The 19,978-nt window shown below is 44.6% G+C and overlaps 1 protein-coding gene across 1 annotated transcript in view; it reads right to left on the bottom strand.

Annotated features, from left to right (window-relative positions):
• The window catches only part of LOC122205518 (histone-arginine methyltransferase CARM1-like), a 284,500-nt gene that overhangs the window by 109,918 nt on the left and 154,604 nt on the right, over positions 1-19,978 (bottom strand). The window contains exon 5 of the mRNA XM_042913931.1: positions 10,657-10,767. Coding sequence (XP_042769865.1) covers positions 10,657-10,767 — 111 coding nt within the window. The remainder of the gene's footprint in view (positions 1-10,656; positions 10,768-19,978) is intronic.

Here is a 19,978-nt window from a genome sequence, read left to right as displayed (position 1 = left end):
ACAAATACTGTATGTATGATCTTACTTATATGTAGTCTTAAAAAAACAAACATGATACAACAAAACCCCCAAATTCCACCAAACTCATAGAAAAAGAGATCAGATTTGTGGTTACCAGGGGTGGGGGCGGGGAATGGAGGTAAATGGTTCAAGGGTACAATCTTTTACTTTTGAAGTAAGTATTGCAGATACAATATATAACGTACTGACTGTAGCTAACACCGTTGTATGATGTCTGAGAAAGTTGTTAAGAAAGTAGATCCTAAGAGTTTTCATGGTAAGGAAAAATTTCTTCTCTTCTTTGTATTTTATCTGTATGAGATGATAGATGTTAACTAAACCTATTGTGGTAATCATTTCACAAAATACCTAAGTCAAACTATCGTGCTGTATACCTGAAACTTAGTGACATCTGTTAATCATTTCTCAATACAACTGGGAAAGAAAGGAAATTGAGGTTAAAAATAAAAGCAAACTTTCCAAAAGTAAAAAAAAAAAAAAAATGACAAGTCAATTCTGTTGCTTTTAACCATGTCTCAGTGATGTGCACAATACATTCTGGCTTCCAGCCTTTCTGGCTATTTACTAAATTGGATGTGATAAAATCTATCCATCGCGAAAAGAAGGGGGTGTTCCTGTCACTGTAGGGAGCTTGGGGCAGGAAGGCTCCTCCCACTGTTCCCATCCAGCTCCCTTACTTGCCCAACTCAGACATTGTGGGAAACCCTTTCTGGGGGCTGTTTCGTCTCTGATGTCATACAATCCCAGTAATTCTCAAAGTGTGGTCCCCTGACCAAGCATGAGCAACAGCAGAACTTAGAAGAAATGTGAGTTCTCGGTCCACACCCCTGTACCTACCGAATGGGAACCTGTGGGGGTGGGGCCCAGCAATCTGTGTTAGAGAAGTCCTGCCGGACATGCTGATCTACCTTCATCTGAGAGCCACTGTGTTGTTTATTCCCTGATGCCCAAGTGGTTTGTTTCCTCTCAACAGTCACCAAACCCGAGGCCATCTGACAATTTAGGAGATTTGGGTCAGCAAGCACAGTGTCTACCCGGGAAAGGATTTAGAAACAACTCTGAATTTCTCCCGAGACCCGGATGTTACAGAGCGGCTTGACACACGGCTCTGGCCAGTCCGCAGAATTGCTGAGAAGGGCGGGGCATAAGTACAGAGGCTCTGCCTCTTGCAACTGTTTGGGTTTTAGAAAGGGGTGCTAAAGGAAATTGCAAAATGCAATTTAAACACACACTGTTAGAAAACGTGCTCTGCCCCATGCCTCCCATTGTTGCCTGGGGATCACCCTTCCATGATCTCTGTTGGGTTGACTTGTACAGAGACAGGGGTGAAATGAGGCCTCATAACAGCATCGTTAATAGCCACAAGGAATAGTGACAAGGATAACAATAGCAAGAGAATGTCAGGCACTGCGCGAATTTCTATATCGATTTTCTCATGTGATTTTTGTATCTTCACAAGGGACTATTATTATTTAAAATTTTATAGGTGAAGAAAATGAGGTAGAGAAAGGCAAACTAACTTATTATAGTAGGCAGAATAACACCGCCCCACAAACAAAAGTATATATCCTGCTCCCCCCAAATTTTTTTTTTATTAATTTTTTTTCAACGTTTTTTATTTATTTTTGGGACAGAGAGAGACAGAGCATGAACGGGGGAGGGGCAGAGAGAGAGGGAGACACAGAATCGGAAACAGGCTCCAGGCTCCGAGCCATCAGCCCAGAGCCCGACGCGGGGCTCGAACTCACGGACCGCGAGATCGTGACCTGGCTGAAGTCGGACGCTTAACCGACTGCGCCACCCAGGCGCCTCCCCCCAAATTTTTGAGTGTGTTACCTTACATGGCCAAGGGACCTCGCAGATGTGATGAAATTAAGGATCTTAAGACGGGGAGAGCATAGTGGATTGTCTTAGTGGGCCCCATATAAACACAAAGATCTTTTCATGAGGGAGGTAAGAGGGAGAGAAGAAGATGATAGTGAAGAGCAAAGTTCAGAGAGAGCCTGGGGGGCTCAGCCAGATAAGCATCGGACTCTTGATTTCTGCTCAGGTCACCATCTCACAATTCGTTAGATCGAGCCCTGCCTCGGGCTGTGTGCTGACAGCATGGAGCCTGCTTGGGATTCTGTCTCTCCGTCTGTCCCTGTCCGTCCCCTGCTCACATGCATGCATGTGTACTCTCCCTCTCTCAAGATAAATAAACGTTTAAAACAAAATAAAAACTCCCAAAACAAACAAACAACAACAGCAAAGTCAGAATGATGCAGCCTGTAGGCAAGGAATGTGGGCAGCCTCCAAAGGCTGAAAAAGGCAAAGGATGGATTCTCTGCTAGGGCCTCCAGAAAGAACACGGTTCTGTGACACCTTGATTTTAGCCCCACAAGATCCACTTTGTATTTCTGATGCTCAGAACTGCAAGGCAATGCATATGTGTTGTTTTAAGCCATTAAGCTTCTGTTAATTCGTTACAGCAGCAAGAAGAAACTAATACCTGCTGAGGTCACACGGCCATTAGGCTGTGGATCAAGGATACAACCCCACCCTGGGTGATTCCAGAATCATCAATTCTAATGCGGCAAAGGTGTTTAGAGCCTACGTTATAAGGAACTGAGTGCTGAATGAGACGAAGAGGCAAAGATACTTTCTCTCATGTAGCCTTGCCTCGATCACCAATCCATCTGTAAGAAGGGTTCTTATTTCCTGGGTAGGGTTTTGTGGCAAATGAGGTGGCGTTCCCCATGGATTTCTTTATGCTGCTCTTGTCCCAAGTGTGTTCCTAGCTGATACGGCCAATGGAGGAAGGTTTCCCTCCTACATGGCAGACCTGTCTGCCCGTTTAAGTGCTTCACAATCAGTTCCTTACAAGAAAAAGATGGGTTTTCTCCTGTATCTTGGAAGAACTATCTGAAGGGTAGGTGGTCCAGCTTCTAGCCAACCCATTAACCTCTTCATCTCCAAGGGAACCATGAGCCCCTGGATGTTCACAGGCTGTGTCCCATCTTCAAGACCTACCACGGCCATCACTTCTCGGCCTTTTGGCTAAGATCAAGTGAAGACCTACCATGTCCAAGGCACTGCATTATCTATGATAAGGGGATGATATTACCTGCCCCAAGCCCTTCACGGATTCTTCTGGAAGAACTACATGTTTGTAGATGTAGAAATGCATCCTAAATTCTAAAAGTTCAGCTACGCAAAAATGCTTATTATCGTTTCCTTAACAGATTCCTTGCTGCCACCTTTTAATTTCATTGTCAGTGCAAAAATAAAAAGTGTTGATGGGCTGGATGGAACTTCATGACTCAGGCATTTTGTCTGTGGAGAATGAGAAGGAAGTAGAAGTAAGCTGTAGGAGACACTAAAAATACTGGAGAAAAAAGCTAGCTCAAAGAGTTGAAATCAGGATAAACTCAGAAAACTTCAAAGTATATGCTCTTTCAAGTGTTCAAGAATCGGCCTTCAAAGTATTTTGTGAAGAGATTACCAACACACGTAAGATAAGGAATCGAGTAAGAACCAAAGGGCCTTCAGAAATCTCCTTGTCGGCAGTAAGAGGCGAAGCTTGAAAAGACGGCATTTCGTGTCTTTCATCCTTTAGGATTCAATTCAAATCCCATCTCTCCTCCACCAGCCTCCCTGACCCACCCAGCCGACAGGAGCCGTTGCTGGCCCAGGAGCTTCTCATCCCTGCCGTTCACATGTTCTCGCTGTCTTGTGTCAAGAATTTCACTTGTTTGAAATCCACCTGGATTGTAAGCCACTTGAGGGGAGAGATCGTGTCCTAGATGTATGCTGTGTCTTCACAGGGCTTCCGACAGTAGAAGGCGCATCGCGTCAGGTGGTGTAATCCATTTCTAGACAATCTTTGCTCGCACCTAAAGCACATGTGACAAAGTGCCCTGTGGCCTCATCTAAGCTTTTAGTATCATCGCGCTTGTTCCATCACCTCCTGGCTTTGCTATTACATCTTCATCTCCAACCTCCCCCAGCTTCCTCTCTATAGTCCCAAGTTAGGATCTGGAATCTTGATCTTGTAGTACCTGCTCTGGCATATGTTACAGATCTTTGCTTTGGGACCATGGGACTCATTCCCCCAGCTGCTGGAACACTGGCAACACTGGTTCTCAGCTGGGTCTTGTCTTACCAAATTCCCTCCACCCACACAGCCATCTGACCCAAAGCCACAGCCCTTCCCAAGGGAGTGCACACCAAAAAGGTGTGGGATGGAAAGCCCTTGCCTCAAGGTGATTCAACTCCCATAGGCAGCCCCAGCTCAGGAACTCCCGTGCAAGTGGACGTTCACTTTATTCCGACCATAACGCAGCTTAACGCCTCCTTGCATAGTACCACCCTGCCTCCTTCATTTCTCCACACATCAGGTTCCTGAGAGCCCTCCGTGATAAACTTCCTCCATGCAGATCTCTGCACCAGAGTCTGTTTCCTAGGGAACCTGTTCTGTGACGGATCTCACACATAAATCAGAGAAAAATAAACAATGCCCACAGCATGAGGGACTGGGGAGGGCGCCTCACCTAACATCAAGCCAGTCCAATCCGGCCAAGGCTCCCAATGCCTGGCCATGAACACAGACACCAGCCTGGCCATCCGATGCCAGCCAAGTGAAGTCTGGTCACTTGTGTCCTCTCCATCGGTGCTTCCCACTAGAACTTTCTGCGATGATGGACATGTTCCCTGCCTGCCCTGTCCAATACAATAGCCATCAGCCACTTGTGACTGTCGAGCCCTTGAAATGCAGCTAGTGTGACTAAGGTATTTCATTCTTAAAAATTAACCTATAGTTAAATACAAACAGTCACATGTGTCTCGTGGCTCCCATGAGGCACAGAACAGCCGTAGATTACGAATCGGGCAGGTCTAGAAAGGCAGTATCTCAATGGCTCCAATTCCACCCGCCTTTACTTCTGCCTCTCCATCATCTAGAAGTACCTGGTCTGACTCCTTCAAAGTCATCCTAATGAGGCAGACAGAGGAACTGTGTACCAGTAAAGTCTAATTATTAAGTGGCCCAACAATGATTATGAATATTGTTAAGTCTCAGTGCCAGAGAGCTCTGTTTCAAGACTAAATTGGTTATAACGCATCAATCTATTCACCATTGCTTACCCTCATAGTCTTGTATTCCCCTGGCCCCCCAAGGAATTAGATGGAGAGAAATGACCTGTGTTTGCGTGCAACTGAAATTAAGGAATACCCCCTTTCTTGACTGTGTATGTGTGTACGTTTGATTAATGCCTTTTTCTTTGCCATTTGGTCTATATGATCCTGGAGCTTCAGCTCTATGTTTTGTACATAAGAAAGCAAAAAGAGAGAAAGACACAGCTGCCATTTTGAGGTGGACAGGCTGGGAACCCAGGGGAGACCTTTAGTCCTGCCCTGTTTCTTGGACAAGGACGATCTCTTATTACTGACCCAGAAATGTCAGAAGGGGCCCAGGATGAGAGCACATGGCTGCACTTGGGTAAGTTCATGACTATCCCGCAAAAACTGACTCTGTGTACATGCCCTCCAAACAAGGAGTCATTCACACCATCCTGCCGTCTGAGGGTCAGCCCGGACACAATCTGTGTGAGCCACTGAAAGCAACTGAAATTGAATCCAGTGCAATTTGAAAATATTCTGTTTACTTAAAGCCCAGAAGCCTAGCGTGAGAAGAAGAATCCAGGCCCAGGCGATGGTAGTTAAATTTGTTCATTTTTCTTTCTTGTTGCAATTTTATCTTTTCCGAGCAATTTAATGAAGACTCCAGAGGAAAGAATTAAATGTCTGCTGGTTCAATTACCAAATAATGAAAAGGTCGAAAGGAGCCCCATGCACTGTGTGCTGAGCCGCTATAAAAGCCTGTGCTTACAGTGAAAATCTTTTGTGTGCTGTTCACACTTGCAATCTGCCACCCACAAATTGTACAGATGATTGTCAGTGTAAGAAGCAGAAATCAAGAGCTGGTACAGGTCGCCCTCCACAAGGGTGAAAAGGCCTGGCCCACGGGGGCATCTCACGACACCCAAGGCAGCAGCCAGAGGCACGGTGGGGACCATAGCCTTCATCAGGAGGGACCAGACTGGCATTAAATCCACCTTTTGAGAAGGTTCTAATCACCTTTGGCCCTGAATGCATTGTGACTAGCCTGTCCTTGGGGCCACATGCAGGGTACGTCTCCGGGGCCAAAGAGACCTGGCAGCAAGGATTTCAAGGACTCTGCGCAGCCTCTCTGGCATCTGAAAAGCTACCCCCGCCCCCAACCTGCCCCAACTATATACAGAAAAGAAAGATTACAGAAACACAAAAATCCTCTACAGAAGCCAAAAACAAAGATAAAATAAAACTACGGTTTTTGGAATTCAAGCTTTAAAAATCAAGTCTCTTTGGAAATAATAGGCAAGCAAAAAGGCAGCTCGGTATAGACTCTCCTAGCCCCAACACCCACGATGACCATCTCTCCGCTCATGCTGCGGCTTCTCTAAAACCTTTGGATCAGTGACATCGAAAGACTCAATGGACAAGTCGTTGTACAGCTTCTTTTTTCACCCTTAAATTAAGTTCTTCTTTGGTTATTTCAGAGAATAGCCTCATTCTTAGGAAACACACACTGAAATGTTTAAGGATAAAGGGTCATAATATATATCGCTGACCCATAGTAAAAAGTGTGTGCGTGTGTGTGTGTGTGTGTGTGTGTGTGTGTGCGTGTGTGTGTGTCCTCCTCCTTTATCTCTATTGACATATATGTAAATATTTACATACACGTGTATATACGTTTGGGGGAGGGATGAGACGGAAACCAGACTAAACGATAAAGCAAGGGGGTAAAGTGTAAAGAGAATTTGGGCAGCCTTTGAACTATTTTTATTTTTACAACGTACCTGCAAGTTTGAAATTATTCCAAGTTTTAAATAGTGCAAAAAGTTTTAAATAGTGCAAAAAGTTTTAATTCTTTCTCTTTTCTTCTCCTGTGTATTAGCTCCTTGCTAGATACCCTCATAATTACACAACAGCCACAATCTGGGTAACAGTGTCCGTGAGGGGAGCGCCACTCCATGAGAAGGCAACAGTTCTGCTGATATGTGTAATCAGGATGAAGATTCTCTTGGAGAAACCAATCTCAAAGACAATTCTAGAACGGCCCCTCTTACGGTGCACTGGTGATTACTGAGGGTTTATGCTGGGGTTGGAGAGCGACTATGGATAGGGAATGCAAGAGTATCTCTAGATAAATTCCTTCCTCTCTTCTCTTAAAATACTACAGCCAAGGGTATTAGGTTCTCAAGGTTTTAAAAATCATGACTATTCTTCAAATCAAGTTAAAATATACATGAGGGGCACTGTTAAGCGTCAGACTCCTGATCTCAGCTCAGGTCATGGTCTCACGGTTCATGAGTTTGAGCCCCGCTTCAGGCTCCATGCTGACACTGCGGAATCTGCTTGGGATTCTCTCTCTCTCCCTCTCTCTCTCCCCCTCCCCTGCTCATGCTCGCTTTCTTGAAAATGAAAAAAATAAACTTAAAAAAATAAAATATATGTAAACATACGTGAAAACAAACTGTATGAGAAAAAGAAAATCTCTGAATTATTTATGCCACTTTTTTTGGGGGGTGGGGGGAGTGGTGTCTGAAATGAGAGACCACAGGATCATTCTGTTATCAGAAGAGACCCTCTCTGGGGGCACCTGGGTGGCTTAGTCAGCTGAGCGCCCGACTTTGGCTTAGGTCATGATCTCGCAATTCGTGAGTTTGAGCCCCACATCAGGCTCGCTGCTGTCAGTCGGTCAGCGTAGAGCCCACTTAGTATCCTCTGTCCCCCTCTGTCTGCCCCTCTCCCACTTGCGCTCTCCCAAAAATAAATATTAAAAAAAAATAATACAAGAATAGAACCTCTCTGAAGACTGACCTTAATCGGTACTGCTACTCCTATATTCCCAAAAAACACAACTGTGGGATGCACTTGAATGAATATATGATTAAATGATTGAGCAACACCTGAGATAAAGTTCTAGGCTCACTTCCTTATCCTTAAGAATACCCTGTAAGATGTATGAAAATCTAAGCGGAGGCATCTTTAACTATAGGGTTCTCTCTTCATAAGCTTCTATTCTCCTCTTCTCCTTTATTTAGGATTCCATATTTAAATCTACTAGCATCGTAAAGAAAAAGGTGAGATCAACTGGACAAAGCTATTTTTCACACATATAATGGAATAGGATTAATACCGAGAGTACAGAAAGCATTCCTACAGATGAATTAGAATTAAAAAGATAATTCAAAGTAAAACTTGTCCAAAAGAGCCCTTGAACAGCTATTCCACAGAAGAGAAGGCACAAACGGCCAAAACGCTCTGCCCAGGTGCTCAAAGTCATTAATAAGTGGAAAATGCAAATGCAAATGCAAATGCAAACAGCATGTCATAAAAACCAGATGGGCAAAAATTCCAAAGCCTGACAATATCAACTGCTGACGAAGCTGTGGAACAATGGCACTGTCGTTTACTGCTGGAGGGAGGGAAAGGTGGAAGAACCACTGTGGGAAACACCTGGTCATTACAGAGCAGAGCTGAAGGCATGCGTGTCCTGTGACCCAACAATTCTACTGCTGGGTTTATACCGAGAAGCTCTATCAAAGGCGCAGCGGCGGGCGGGTGTTGTGCAAGAATATTCCTAACAACACTTGTATAACGGAGGCCATCCAAAGTCTGCCAACAGAACAGTAAACTAGCAACTTGAGGCATTTCATACAATAGAACAGTATCCAGCACTGAAGATAAAGAAACAATAGTTGTGTACATCCACAGAATGGTCATCAGGAACATGATGTTGGACGAAAAAAACAAATGATACAAGAATGCATACATTATGATTCTATTTATGAAACAGGGTTTGTTTTTAGGGATAGAAAGAGGGGTAGGGGCGCCTGGGTAGTTCAGTCGGTTGAACACCCAACTTCAGTTCAGGTCATAATCTCACAGCTAGTGAGTTCGAGCCCCATGTCAGGCTCTGTGCTGACAGCTCAGAGCCTGGAGCCTGCTTCAGATTCTGTGTCTCCTTCTCTCTCTGCCCCTCCCCAGCTTGTGCTCTCTCTCTCTCTCTCTCTCTCTCTCTCTCTCTCTCTCTCCCTCTCAAAAATAAAATAAAACATTAAAAAAATTAAAAAAAAGAAATATATAAGGTAAACCTATACATAACAAGGGAATGAGAAACAAAAATTCAAGACTGTGGTTACCTGTGTCTAGAGAAGAAAGGAAAAGCAATCAGGAGGAGCCATATGGACCTTGAATGGAAACCCTAATGGCCTATTTCTTAAAAGAAGTAGAGGGCACATGTCCATTGCATCATTATCCTTTATACTTACACATCTTACAAATATTCTTTTGCGCGTATCCAATATTCAACAAAAACAACTTTTAAGAACTGGTGAAGAAGGAAATGACCAAAAATATTTTATCAAGACTTGTTGGAAAGGAAAACAACATTCCAGCCAGCAGGCTTTGGCAATCTTTCCTTCCACACACGCCATACTGGCCTGTCTCTGATTCTTCTTTGTTCACTCGATCCAAAACCAACCACGGCTCTGCGTTACCAGTTGTTCCGGGTTGGGGAAACATTTCACGATATTCATTAGAAGGAACAGCCCAACTTCCTTCTCTGTCCTCCTAACCCTCATTAAAATTCAGGCCTCGTCCAGGTGTGAATGACAAGCACATTACCCCATTCACGCATGCGCACACACCCATCCAATCTCTGCAGCTCAGTCAGGTTATTATTATATCCAACCAACTATTACTGACAGCCATTATGACCTGACTTCTGCCTTTGACTTATTCTCTAATATTTGTACACATTTAATCATGATAACAGAATACCATATTCAAAACAAAGAATCTATCCTCCAACCTATGCCTGAAATCTGAAAAAGCTCCTTGAAACACAGACATCTGTCTATGCTCCAAATACAACCATGTAGCAACAGCCCTTTAAAGCTAAACTAAAATTTAAAGTGAGTGGTGCAGGGGCGCCTGGGTGGCTCAGTTGGTTAAGCATCTGACTTCGGCTTAGGTCATGATCTCGCGGTTTGTGAGTTCGAGCCCCGCGTTGGGCTCTGTGCTGACAGCTTGGAGCCAGCTTGGGATTCCCTGTCTCCTCTCTCTCTGCCCCTCTCCCTCTCACACTCTGTCTCTCTCTCTCTCAAAAACATTAAAAAAAATTAGGGATCTAGAATGTTAAAAAAAAAAAAAATTTAAAAAAATAAGGTGAGTGGTACAGTTGGTCAGTACAGCACTTAAGAACAAGATAAATCTCGCTCCAGAAAGTCTGACTCCTCACCTTGGTAGGTCATTAAAGATAAGAAGACATTCATCTCCCCCTCTGGCCCACCTGCCACCCAGTGGATGGGGAAGAAGAAAGTTTTGTTCTATTTTCAATGTCATGAAATTTTTTAAAAACTTGTTTTCATGTCAGTTACTCCAGTGACGTCTGGCTTCTCTCAGCAGTAAAATGCCAACAGGAACAAAATAATCAGACTGGCAAAAAAAAATGCTTCAAAATGACCCACCTGGAAGATTCCATCACTTAGTCCCCTGACGTTTACTGAAGACCTAGTTAGGAGACGCTGTAAAAATACAACCACTTACCTCCGCGTACTGTGCGACAGAACTGGCTTCGACAGCATACACTCTCCTAGCTCCAGCCTGCACGGCAAAAAATGATAGTATTCCTGATCCACAGCCAACATCTAGGACAATCTGGAAGAAAGAGCGAAGACAACAGAGGGGTGAGAAAATGCACAGGTATGTTGGCTCCACCATGGCTTTGAGCAATTGTCTTCAGGCTTAACGCCCCAGCTTTGCTGTTTACAAATGGTCTCACCTTAGTCAAGTTAGGGATCTCCGTGAGACTCCATTTTCTCAGATGTTTAATGGGATAATAATAGCCACTTTTTAAGGTTTGTTGGAGGGATTAAGTAACATGAAGTATCTACAGAGCACCTGGCAGGTAATTGGTGTTTTTCAAATCACTGCTCTTATTACTATGGTGTCTCTGTTTTTTGTTTTTAATTTATTTTTGAGACAGAGAGAGACAGAGCATGAGCAGGGGAGGGGCAGAGAGAGAGAGAGGGAGACACAGAATCTGAACCAGGCTCCAGGCTCTGAGCTGTCAGCAGAGTCCAACGTGGGGCTCGAACTCATGGACTGTGAGACCATGACCTGAGCTGAAGTCAGACGCTGAACTGACTGAGCCACTCAGGCTCCCCTACCATGGTGTCTTTGTAACACAGATCGCTGTTAGGACGTCCAGGGCCAAGAAAAGTAAAGCGTCATGAATAAGCTCGCCTATCAAATCTGTTAGCAGGAACAAAACGAAAAGTGTCACCGATCATTTTATATGTTTTTATACCTTCTGTGTTTTATTTTATATATGTAAAATTTTTATATATAAATTTATTACATATTCATATATGTATATATTCAGAAATAACTGAAGATAAAGTCTTCAAAAATCCAAAAGTGGGGTTTGTGCTTGCTTTTTTTTCTTTTTTGCAGGCCCCCCACCCCACAGTTGGGGAGGTTTACAAATGGAGGGTAGGAGGGTATTAAGGCAGTGGACAGAATTCTCAGAAGCTTTTTTTTTTCTATTCTCTGGGTTCAGACCTTGGACTTAAATCAAGACAATCACCTTTCGCTAGCACAAGGGCCCAACATTTGAGAGGCAGGAGGTACGTGATATGTATTGGGCCTCCTCCCCAAACATGTCTGCAGCCAAGGCCCAAATTTCAATCTGATCACTGGGATTTCAGGTGACTGCTCCTGCCACATCAGTGACTCTTAACTCAGCATCTTTCAGCACTGGCTTTGAGCAAGACGTTTTGATTGGCTCTAAATCCTGATAATAAACGTCTGAGTAAACAGCATTACTAGGACTACTTTGGAGACGACCACACTGAAATTCGGACACGGACCAACAGGCCCCAGTTCATCTAGCAGCAGAGAGGGGAGTGAAGACTCGCATCTGGGTACATCCGCCTTCCAAGCGCCTGTTCCGTAAAACCTGCTTACTTACGTCCATCCTCATAAATCTGTCATTTTCACACGGCGACGCCGATAGGCAATGTTAGGCGAGGAAACCAAGTATTACTTTTCGTAGGAAATTTAGAAAAGATCTCTCTCTTTTTTTTTTTTTACTTTGATAGCAGGAAAATTTCCCCCCAAAATAGGAAATATCAAGAGGGTGTGTGTGTGCGTGTCTGTGTGTTTTAACCGCAGTATCACACTGTGCTGACACAGATACTGTGCCATTATTCTAAGAGAGCATGCCGTTAGTAACGGGTTCACAGTGCTCACTCATATTAATGCTAGAACTGTGGCTATATTCCATATGGTTTCCTAGGGTTTGGGTAATTAGGAGCATTACCAATTTAAAATGTCACCCAGGCTCTGGAATTTGCTGTCAGGCTGTCTACACTTTTAGAAATACCAACATTCCCCTCCCCTCGTCCTCCCTAGGAAATACATCATCTTCACATGGCCCTGCTCCGTTGCAAGAACACCTGTGACCACTCTTTAGCGAATGCGGCCATTAGGGTGGGAAGTACAATTCACAGCACCCCCCCCCCCCCCCCAAATAGATACACCAGATCCAGAAGAATCTTTCCGGAGCCTTATTCAATAAAAATATAAAACTTCACAGTCTACACCCAGTCCAAAACATGGATGCAAAATGAAGACACAATGAGAATTGCACCTGTTTGCTCTGGTGACAGGTGCCCTGAAAACCTGTGAGTGGTGTTCTTTGTCTCTTTTATTAGGGAGCTGTGAAGCACATCTTGGAACAGCGTTTTTCAGCTCTCTTGACCCTTGCAGATTAAAAACCAAAGAAATGTTTGCCGCAAAAGAGAGGAAGGAGATAGGTGATGGAAAGAAAAGAGAAAAAGGTCAGAGATGGGAGGGAGCCTGATGGATGTGGTTCAAACTTTGCCCAGATTAGTCCATTTGGTACGCTTTAATAGACCCAGACCCTATCTGATGAAAAATCCCAAATGAAGGCAATTTCCCAGGTACCTTATTTCAATACCTCTTTTCAGGCCCAAATAACCTTATTCATTTGGTTATTTCAAAAACAGTGCATAGGCCTTGGAAAAGAATCTGATCTTTTCTTAGCATTATCCAGATAATGCCATCTGCTTCCCACTTGTGTATATATGTAAAAACTTAATAAGGGAATTTTCAGTCTGGAGCTGATGGGAGAGGGTGGGGAGAGGAAGGAACATTTTGCCTTGTCTACGTAAGCCTTGCAATGTTGCAAACAAAGCTCTGGAGGGCTTAGAATAAATCCTCTGGTGAAAAAACGAAAGGTCAAAGCAAATATTTAGGCTCTAATGGAAATATACTACCCTTTCCAGCTGGGGTTTCCAAATCCGAGAGGAGAGAGGCCACTAACACAGATAACTCTGTTATACGCCTTCCTACATGGCACTTCAGGAAGCCTTGAAGCTACCTCCAATCATATTTTCTTGCCCTCACAGAAGATTACATTGGTCCCAGTTTTTATTCTAGCACTGGTAGGCCACCACAGGACTGGGCACGTGTGAGGACCTTGGCAGATATTAAGTTATCCTTTCTTGCCCTAGGGAAAAAAAATATCCCCCCACGTTGGGCAGAGGCAATAAAATCCCCTTGTACCTCCAAAGCCATCCACAGTTTCCCAAGGATGTTCTCCTCACACTATTTGATTGCAATGTCTCCCTGGAAAGGGGAGTTCACAGTTTGTCCCCATTTTATCGATGAGGAAACGAGGCGTGGACAGACTACTTCCAGCTCAAGGTAACATGGCCGGTAAGTGGCAGAGTTGGGCAATGCTCAACCCTCCCCACCATCGTGGCCTTCTCTCTGTGTAGTAAAAGATGAGAAAAAAGGGGTGTGCTGTGAAGAGATGAAAATCTGGGCATATCAGACACCCCCAATGATGCCACGCAGCTAAGCGGAAAGTCCCCATCTCCTCGATGTGCTGTCCTTGGGCCTCAGCCATCCGGCAATGACTGGCTTTCCTGGTCTCTTTTTCTGTAATTCTCTTCTTTCTTCCTCCCCCCACCCCCACCCCCCGGCTTGCCAACTGCAGGCCTTTTCCTGATTCTAGGCTCCCTCATGTGTGATCCCCTGTGGCAGAGAGAGCCGAGAGCCTGCCAGACGTTCATGCTCTCTCAGAGCCTGGACGACAATCTCTGCTCCCCTGTATCTCCATAGGGCCACGGGACCACTTAGCTCAATGGAGCATGAGGGGAAGTGACGAGTGTCCCTTCTGTGGGGAGGTGGCTGAAGGTGTACCTTGCCTTCCTTCCCCACACCCTCTGCTCCTTATGGAGTCACGCTGGAAACCAGCTGCTGGAGGTGAAAACAGCCTGACTCCCTGGGTCGCCACTTTGGGAAGAGCCACTCAGAACACCCTGGACGTGCCATAAGAAAGAAATTTCCTTACGTGAAACCACTGAGATTTAGGGACTGTTTGCTTTAGTGGTTGGCACACACTGAAACAATACTTTTCTGCTGGGTGAAATTCTTCTCATTTTTCCCCCTGGGGAAGTGATGACCAAGCACAGATACCACATCTCTGGGACACGTTCTCTGACGTCCCCAGTCTAGGCTGCCTGGTACATGGCTCTCCAGAAGAGCTTACCACAGGACACCGCATATACAGTAAAACCTTGGAGTGCGAGTAACTTGTTCTGCAAATGTTCCGCAAGACGAGCAGACATTTCTAATGAATTTTAACTTGATAAACGAGCCATGTCTTGCAATACGAGTCGTCCGTGATGCCAAACGTCACGTGATCACAACTGAGCCAATGGTTCTCTCTCTCTTTCTCTCTTTCACTGTGGGATTGTGGGTGATCATCCCCCATGCTTGGATGTTCAATCTCAGGCTGCGGTGTTTGGCAGAAATCGGTAATTTTTCAGAACATTGGAAGGTGCCCCCCACTGGCAGTAGTGTATTTTTTGTCACTTCAAAGCACCCATGGATGTTCCTCTGGTTTTCCGTACAAGAGTAAGGTTAGGAATGCTTTGCTTCATTCTAGGTCAGGCTGCCAGCAGATTATAGACCCTTTCCTCTGCTGCCTTATTGTCAGTTACATTGCATAGAGTATATGACAAGAGGTTTTTTTTTTTTAATATTTTAATGTTTTTATTTATTTTTGAGAGAGAGAGAGAGAGAACACAAGCAGGGGAGAGGCAGAGAGGGAGACATAGAATCTGAAGCAGGCTCTAGGCTCTGAGCTGTCAGCACAGAGCCCGATGTGGGGCTCGAACTCACAGACCGTGAGATCATGACCTGAGCTGATGTCAGATGTTCAACGGACTGAGCCACCCAGGCGCCCCTGACAAGAGTTTTTAAGACTGCACTGTAGTCGACATTCGTTAGTGAAACTCGTCCTACTCAATAACTCTCCTCTCTCTTGTTTCCCTCACACCAGCCACAAAGGTTTTCAAAGGTAAATGTAGGTTAATTTGCTTTTTTCTTGATATCTTGTATTTTCGTTATTATTTTGTATATTGCAATACTGTAATCATTTTTATATGAATATTTTTGGGTTGTGGAACAAATCATCTGAGTTCCCATTATTATGGAGAAATTCGCTTTGATACACAAGTACTTAGGATTACATGTACGTTTCTGGAACGAACTATGCTCGCAAACCAACGTTTTACTGTATTTTTTTTCTTTTAAGGTTTTAAGTAATCTCTATGTCCAATGCAGGGCTCGAACTCACAGCCCTGAGATCAAGAGTCACACGCTCTACCTACTGAGCCAGCCAGGTGCCCCGATGATACTGCAAATATTTCTTTACATGTTTGCCTTCCCTGCCAAGCCTATGAGTTCCCCAAAGATAAGAAGCACATCATTTATCTCTCAGCACCCAGCACAACATGAAAGCAAAAATCGTTAATAAATATTTGTTGGCTAAATGACCAAATGCGATGACTCATTAGGGCAGTCTTCTAATTCCAACATCACCTTGAAATATTTCTGGAAAAGGCTTATGATGTTCCCCAGCCATTTCAACTCTGGGAGTGTCCTTGCATGCAAAGCTAGCAGCCAGAGGCTAAGCCCAGGATGCCCTTGCCTTATTCAGCACTTACATGCTGAAATTTTTCACTCAACCTAACCTTCTGCTTCTTGGTCTCCAAGCCATCTCACAGACCTGACTCTATACTGTTTCTTTTTGTGATCTCCATCCTTCCTCCTTGACTGTGATCCCAACATGTCTCTTGGGTCACCCTTGTGACTATCTGAGGCAGCCTTCTGCCCTGACCCAGGCCTCTTGGAAGGTTCCATGTTCCTTTCTGCCATAGGGCCTTAGTAAATGCTGCTCCCTTTGGGGTGCTCCCCACTGCATACTCTATGGTATCAGCCTATGGTAATGTTTTTGTTTTTACCTAGTCAATGCCCATTAAGCTAGATCTTTTCTATTTGTTACTCCAGGTCTGTGCTCCACATTCCTCCACCTGCTTTTTGTCACAAGTCTCACCTACGTGGACCGCATCAATGGCTTCCTTGCCCCTGGACCCCATTTGGGAGCAGTCAAGAGAAAATACAACAGAAAGTCAGAGGGGTTGGGAACAGCAAGGTCAGGTGAGTTATTCTCCTGGCTTCTTCCTTCCTGGCTCTCCGGAGACTGGTTGTCCCCTCCACCCAAAGCCACAATTCTCGGTGGGTTTCCATCTTTACGGCTATGACCGTCCCATCCACTTTCTAGGAAGCGCCCATTGCAGCCCACATGTGGTAACAAGTCTCTCTGGCTAGTGCCAGGTTGCTTCAGCATCCTGTGTTGGTTCTCTTAACTCCGCCCACATCTTGGTACGCAGTCCTGTGATTTAACTCTCCCAAAACACCCTGTCGAGTGTGTAAACTCTCTCCTGCAGAACCTTTGGCTGACACAACAACTCACCCTTCAGATTCCAAATGGCTCTCCGTGAGAGAAGACATCCCTGATCTCTGTTCCCTTCCCAAGCTAAGTCCTCCTGTTGTATACCCTTCCTTTGTAACACTCCTCCTGGTTATAATTTCCCATTCAATGAGTGATTATTTGATTAACATCTGCTCCCCTGGACTATACACTTGGTTAAGGGAGAGACTTCCACCTGTTCCTCACCCACGACCGAATCCCTGATAAGAGCATACGGTCTGGCACATAGTGGAGACATTCACTACATCTCTGTTGAACAAACTGAATAAGGAAAATGTGTCTCTGGGGAGCCTGGGTGGCTCAGTCAGTTGAGCATGTGACTCTTGATTTTGGCTCAGGTCATGATCCCAGGGTTGTGGGATCGAGCCCCACATCAGGCTCCATGCTGGGAACGGAACCTGCTTGAGATTCTCTCCCTCCCTCTGTCCCTCTCTTCTACTCACACTTGCTCTCTCTCTCTCTCTTTAAAAAAAGAAAGAAAATGTGTCTTACTGCCACAAAGAGGGAACCAGTTCATGATCCAGAAAATACTACCTCCTTAAAAAGCATCTTCTACCGGCATAACACAACCTCTCCAATCTAGTGATCGTAAGCAACTTTCAAAGAAGGACTTTATTTTATTTTTTTACATTTCCATATTATATCACACTATGATCCAGTTAGCTCTTGTGTACAATGCTTCTCTAGAGAGAGAATAAATCCTCAGCCGCCCCCGGCTACACAGGCAGTAAGTGAAGATGGTGAATTTGGGGCTCCTATCAGGGAACACAAGAAAATGGTGTGAACTCCCTGCCAGGACTCATGGGGAAAAGTCAACAATTGGTCCATGTAACAGTGGCCAAGAATTCTAAGAATGTATTTATAAATAAAGTAAATTCGAAAAATATTAAACAGATAGGGTCATCCTTCTGTTTATACAGATGATTTTAATTATATGCTCTGGTGGTTTTCCCGGGCAAAGAAATCCTACAAAATGTTTGGATGGGGCTAAAACAGCTCCAAGAAGGTTCAGAGACACTTATTTGGATTTTACTAGGTTAAAATTAATGAGGAACATCTAGGTCTTTATGAAAGTGTGAAACAAAATCACTCTTGAATAACAGAGTAAAAAGAAAGTAAATACGTACCCTTTGTTTTATACTTATTATGTTGTTATGCCTGTAAGAACTTTGTTGGCATTACGTCATTTACTTGTGGTGACAATTCTATAATGAGAGTACGATTATTTTCTCCATGTTGTAAAGAGGCTGCGAATCTGATAAAGTTACAGCTACGGACTTAATAAATAGCAGAGATGAAATAAAAAAAGCAAACGCGTCTAACTCAAACCCTATGCTCTCAGCCGCTCCCTTCATCTTCCACTTATGTTATTATTATTATTTTTTTTGAGTTTACTTATTGATTTTGAGTGGGGGAGGGGCAGAGAGAGAGAGAGAGAGAGAGAGAGAGAGTGAGTCTCAAGCAGGCTCCGCACTGTCAGCCTGGAGCCCAATGTGGGGCTCAAAGCCACAAACCGAGGTCACAACCTGAGCCAAAACCAAGAGTCAGATGCTTAACGGGCTGAGCCACCTGGGTGCTTCCCACTTAGGTCATTCTTTGCACTCTTCAGGCTATACTAATATTGGTCACACTTGGCCTTCTTATTTCACCCCAGCAATTCTATAATTATCTTCCAAGACTGGGGTCCTGATTACCCCACGATCAGCCCCTTGAGTTATGCCAGTTATTATTAATTCCTTCTTTCTTTCGTGGCTTGAGCATATCAATACCTGATCCTGAACTGAATATCCCAACTGTAATGTCTGTACGTCCTATACGCCGAGATCCTGTGTCCAACCCACCTGTCCACTGCCAAGGCCACCAATGTTTCTTCTCGCCATTGTCATCTCACACCTGGAGACACCTCCGCCAAACCACCCAAAGTGACGTGGGCCCCATGCTCTTGCGGTGCTGGGCCTGTTTCCATCACCACCTGCCATGGACTGCCTACCTCCAGAGATTTCACTCGACTCTTTCAGTATCCCAGCTCTTGACTGACAGATAGACTACACAGCGTCTAGACAGTAACAGAATGACGGACCTGCACAGCTTTCTTTGTGGTCAGAGAAGAAAATTCCAAATCATCCCAAGGCCTGCAGAAGACATCCTTTTACGGCCTTTGCAGCTGAGACTTCAATTTTGTTCAGATAATCAGCACTTCCATTATGGCATAAGGATCCTGCAGCGGGAGCTCCTCAGAAGATAGAATTCTATATCTGCTGTGCAGTGAAACTTTTGACCAAAGAGCTGCCTGTATTTGAACAATGCATGTTTAATGCTTAGGAACCTTTGTTTCATCTTGCCTGGTCTTCTGGCAGAAGGTAGATAAATCCATCACCCATCTTTTAAGAGAAGTACCTTTCACCAGCTCTCCCATGATTTTCCTGTTGTTGTGGAAAACACAGAGTATATGGATCACGCTTTGCTTATCTCCCGATGATCAGCCCCCTTCGTAGGCTGCCAGTGGTCTCAGTGGTCTCGGATTAAAGCTCACCTAGCTCTAAAGCTTTAGACACTCAATCATTCATCGGACATCTACTAAATGCCTCGCATTACCCACTGCGCCAAGCACTGCTAGGCGCTGGGAATGCAGAGATGAATGAAGCATGATTGTCTGGGACAGAGAGAGAGACAGATGTCAGAAAGAAGTACAATTATGTGTTGCATTATTGTATGACATTAATTATTTGTATGCAATACTGTGTTTCACGATTGTAGGACAGAATTACATATAGGAGTCTGGAAAGACTTCCCTGAGGTACACTGAGCAGTGGACACTGAAAGTTGAGTCAAAGTTGTGCTCTCTGAATCGACGGAGTAGTGGGAGCACCCAGAGCCTGTCACATTTAGGAGGCAATAGATGTCCTCCGAGCGTCATCTGTGTGTTACGGGTAGAAGTAGGGACATGGCTGAGACATTAACATGACAGGAGCCAAAGCTGGAGCAACTGTCAGCCAC

This window comes from Panthera leo, chromosome D4 (assembly GCF_018350215.1).
Source record: "Panthera leo isolate Ple1 chromosome D4, P.leo_Ple1_pat1.1, whole genome shotgun sequence".
In the NCBI taxonomy this organism is placed as follows: Eukaryota; Metazoa; Chordata; class Mammalia; order Carnivora; family Felidae; genus Panthera; species Panthera leo.
This window is presented reverse-complemented; position numbering and strand designations above follow the sequence as displayed.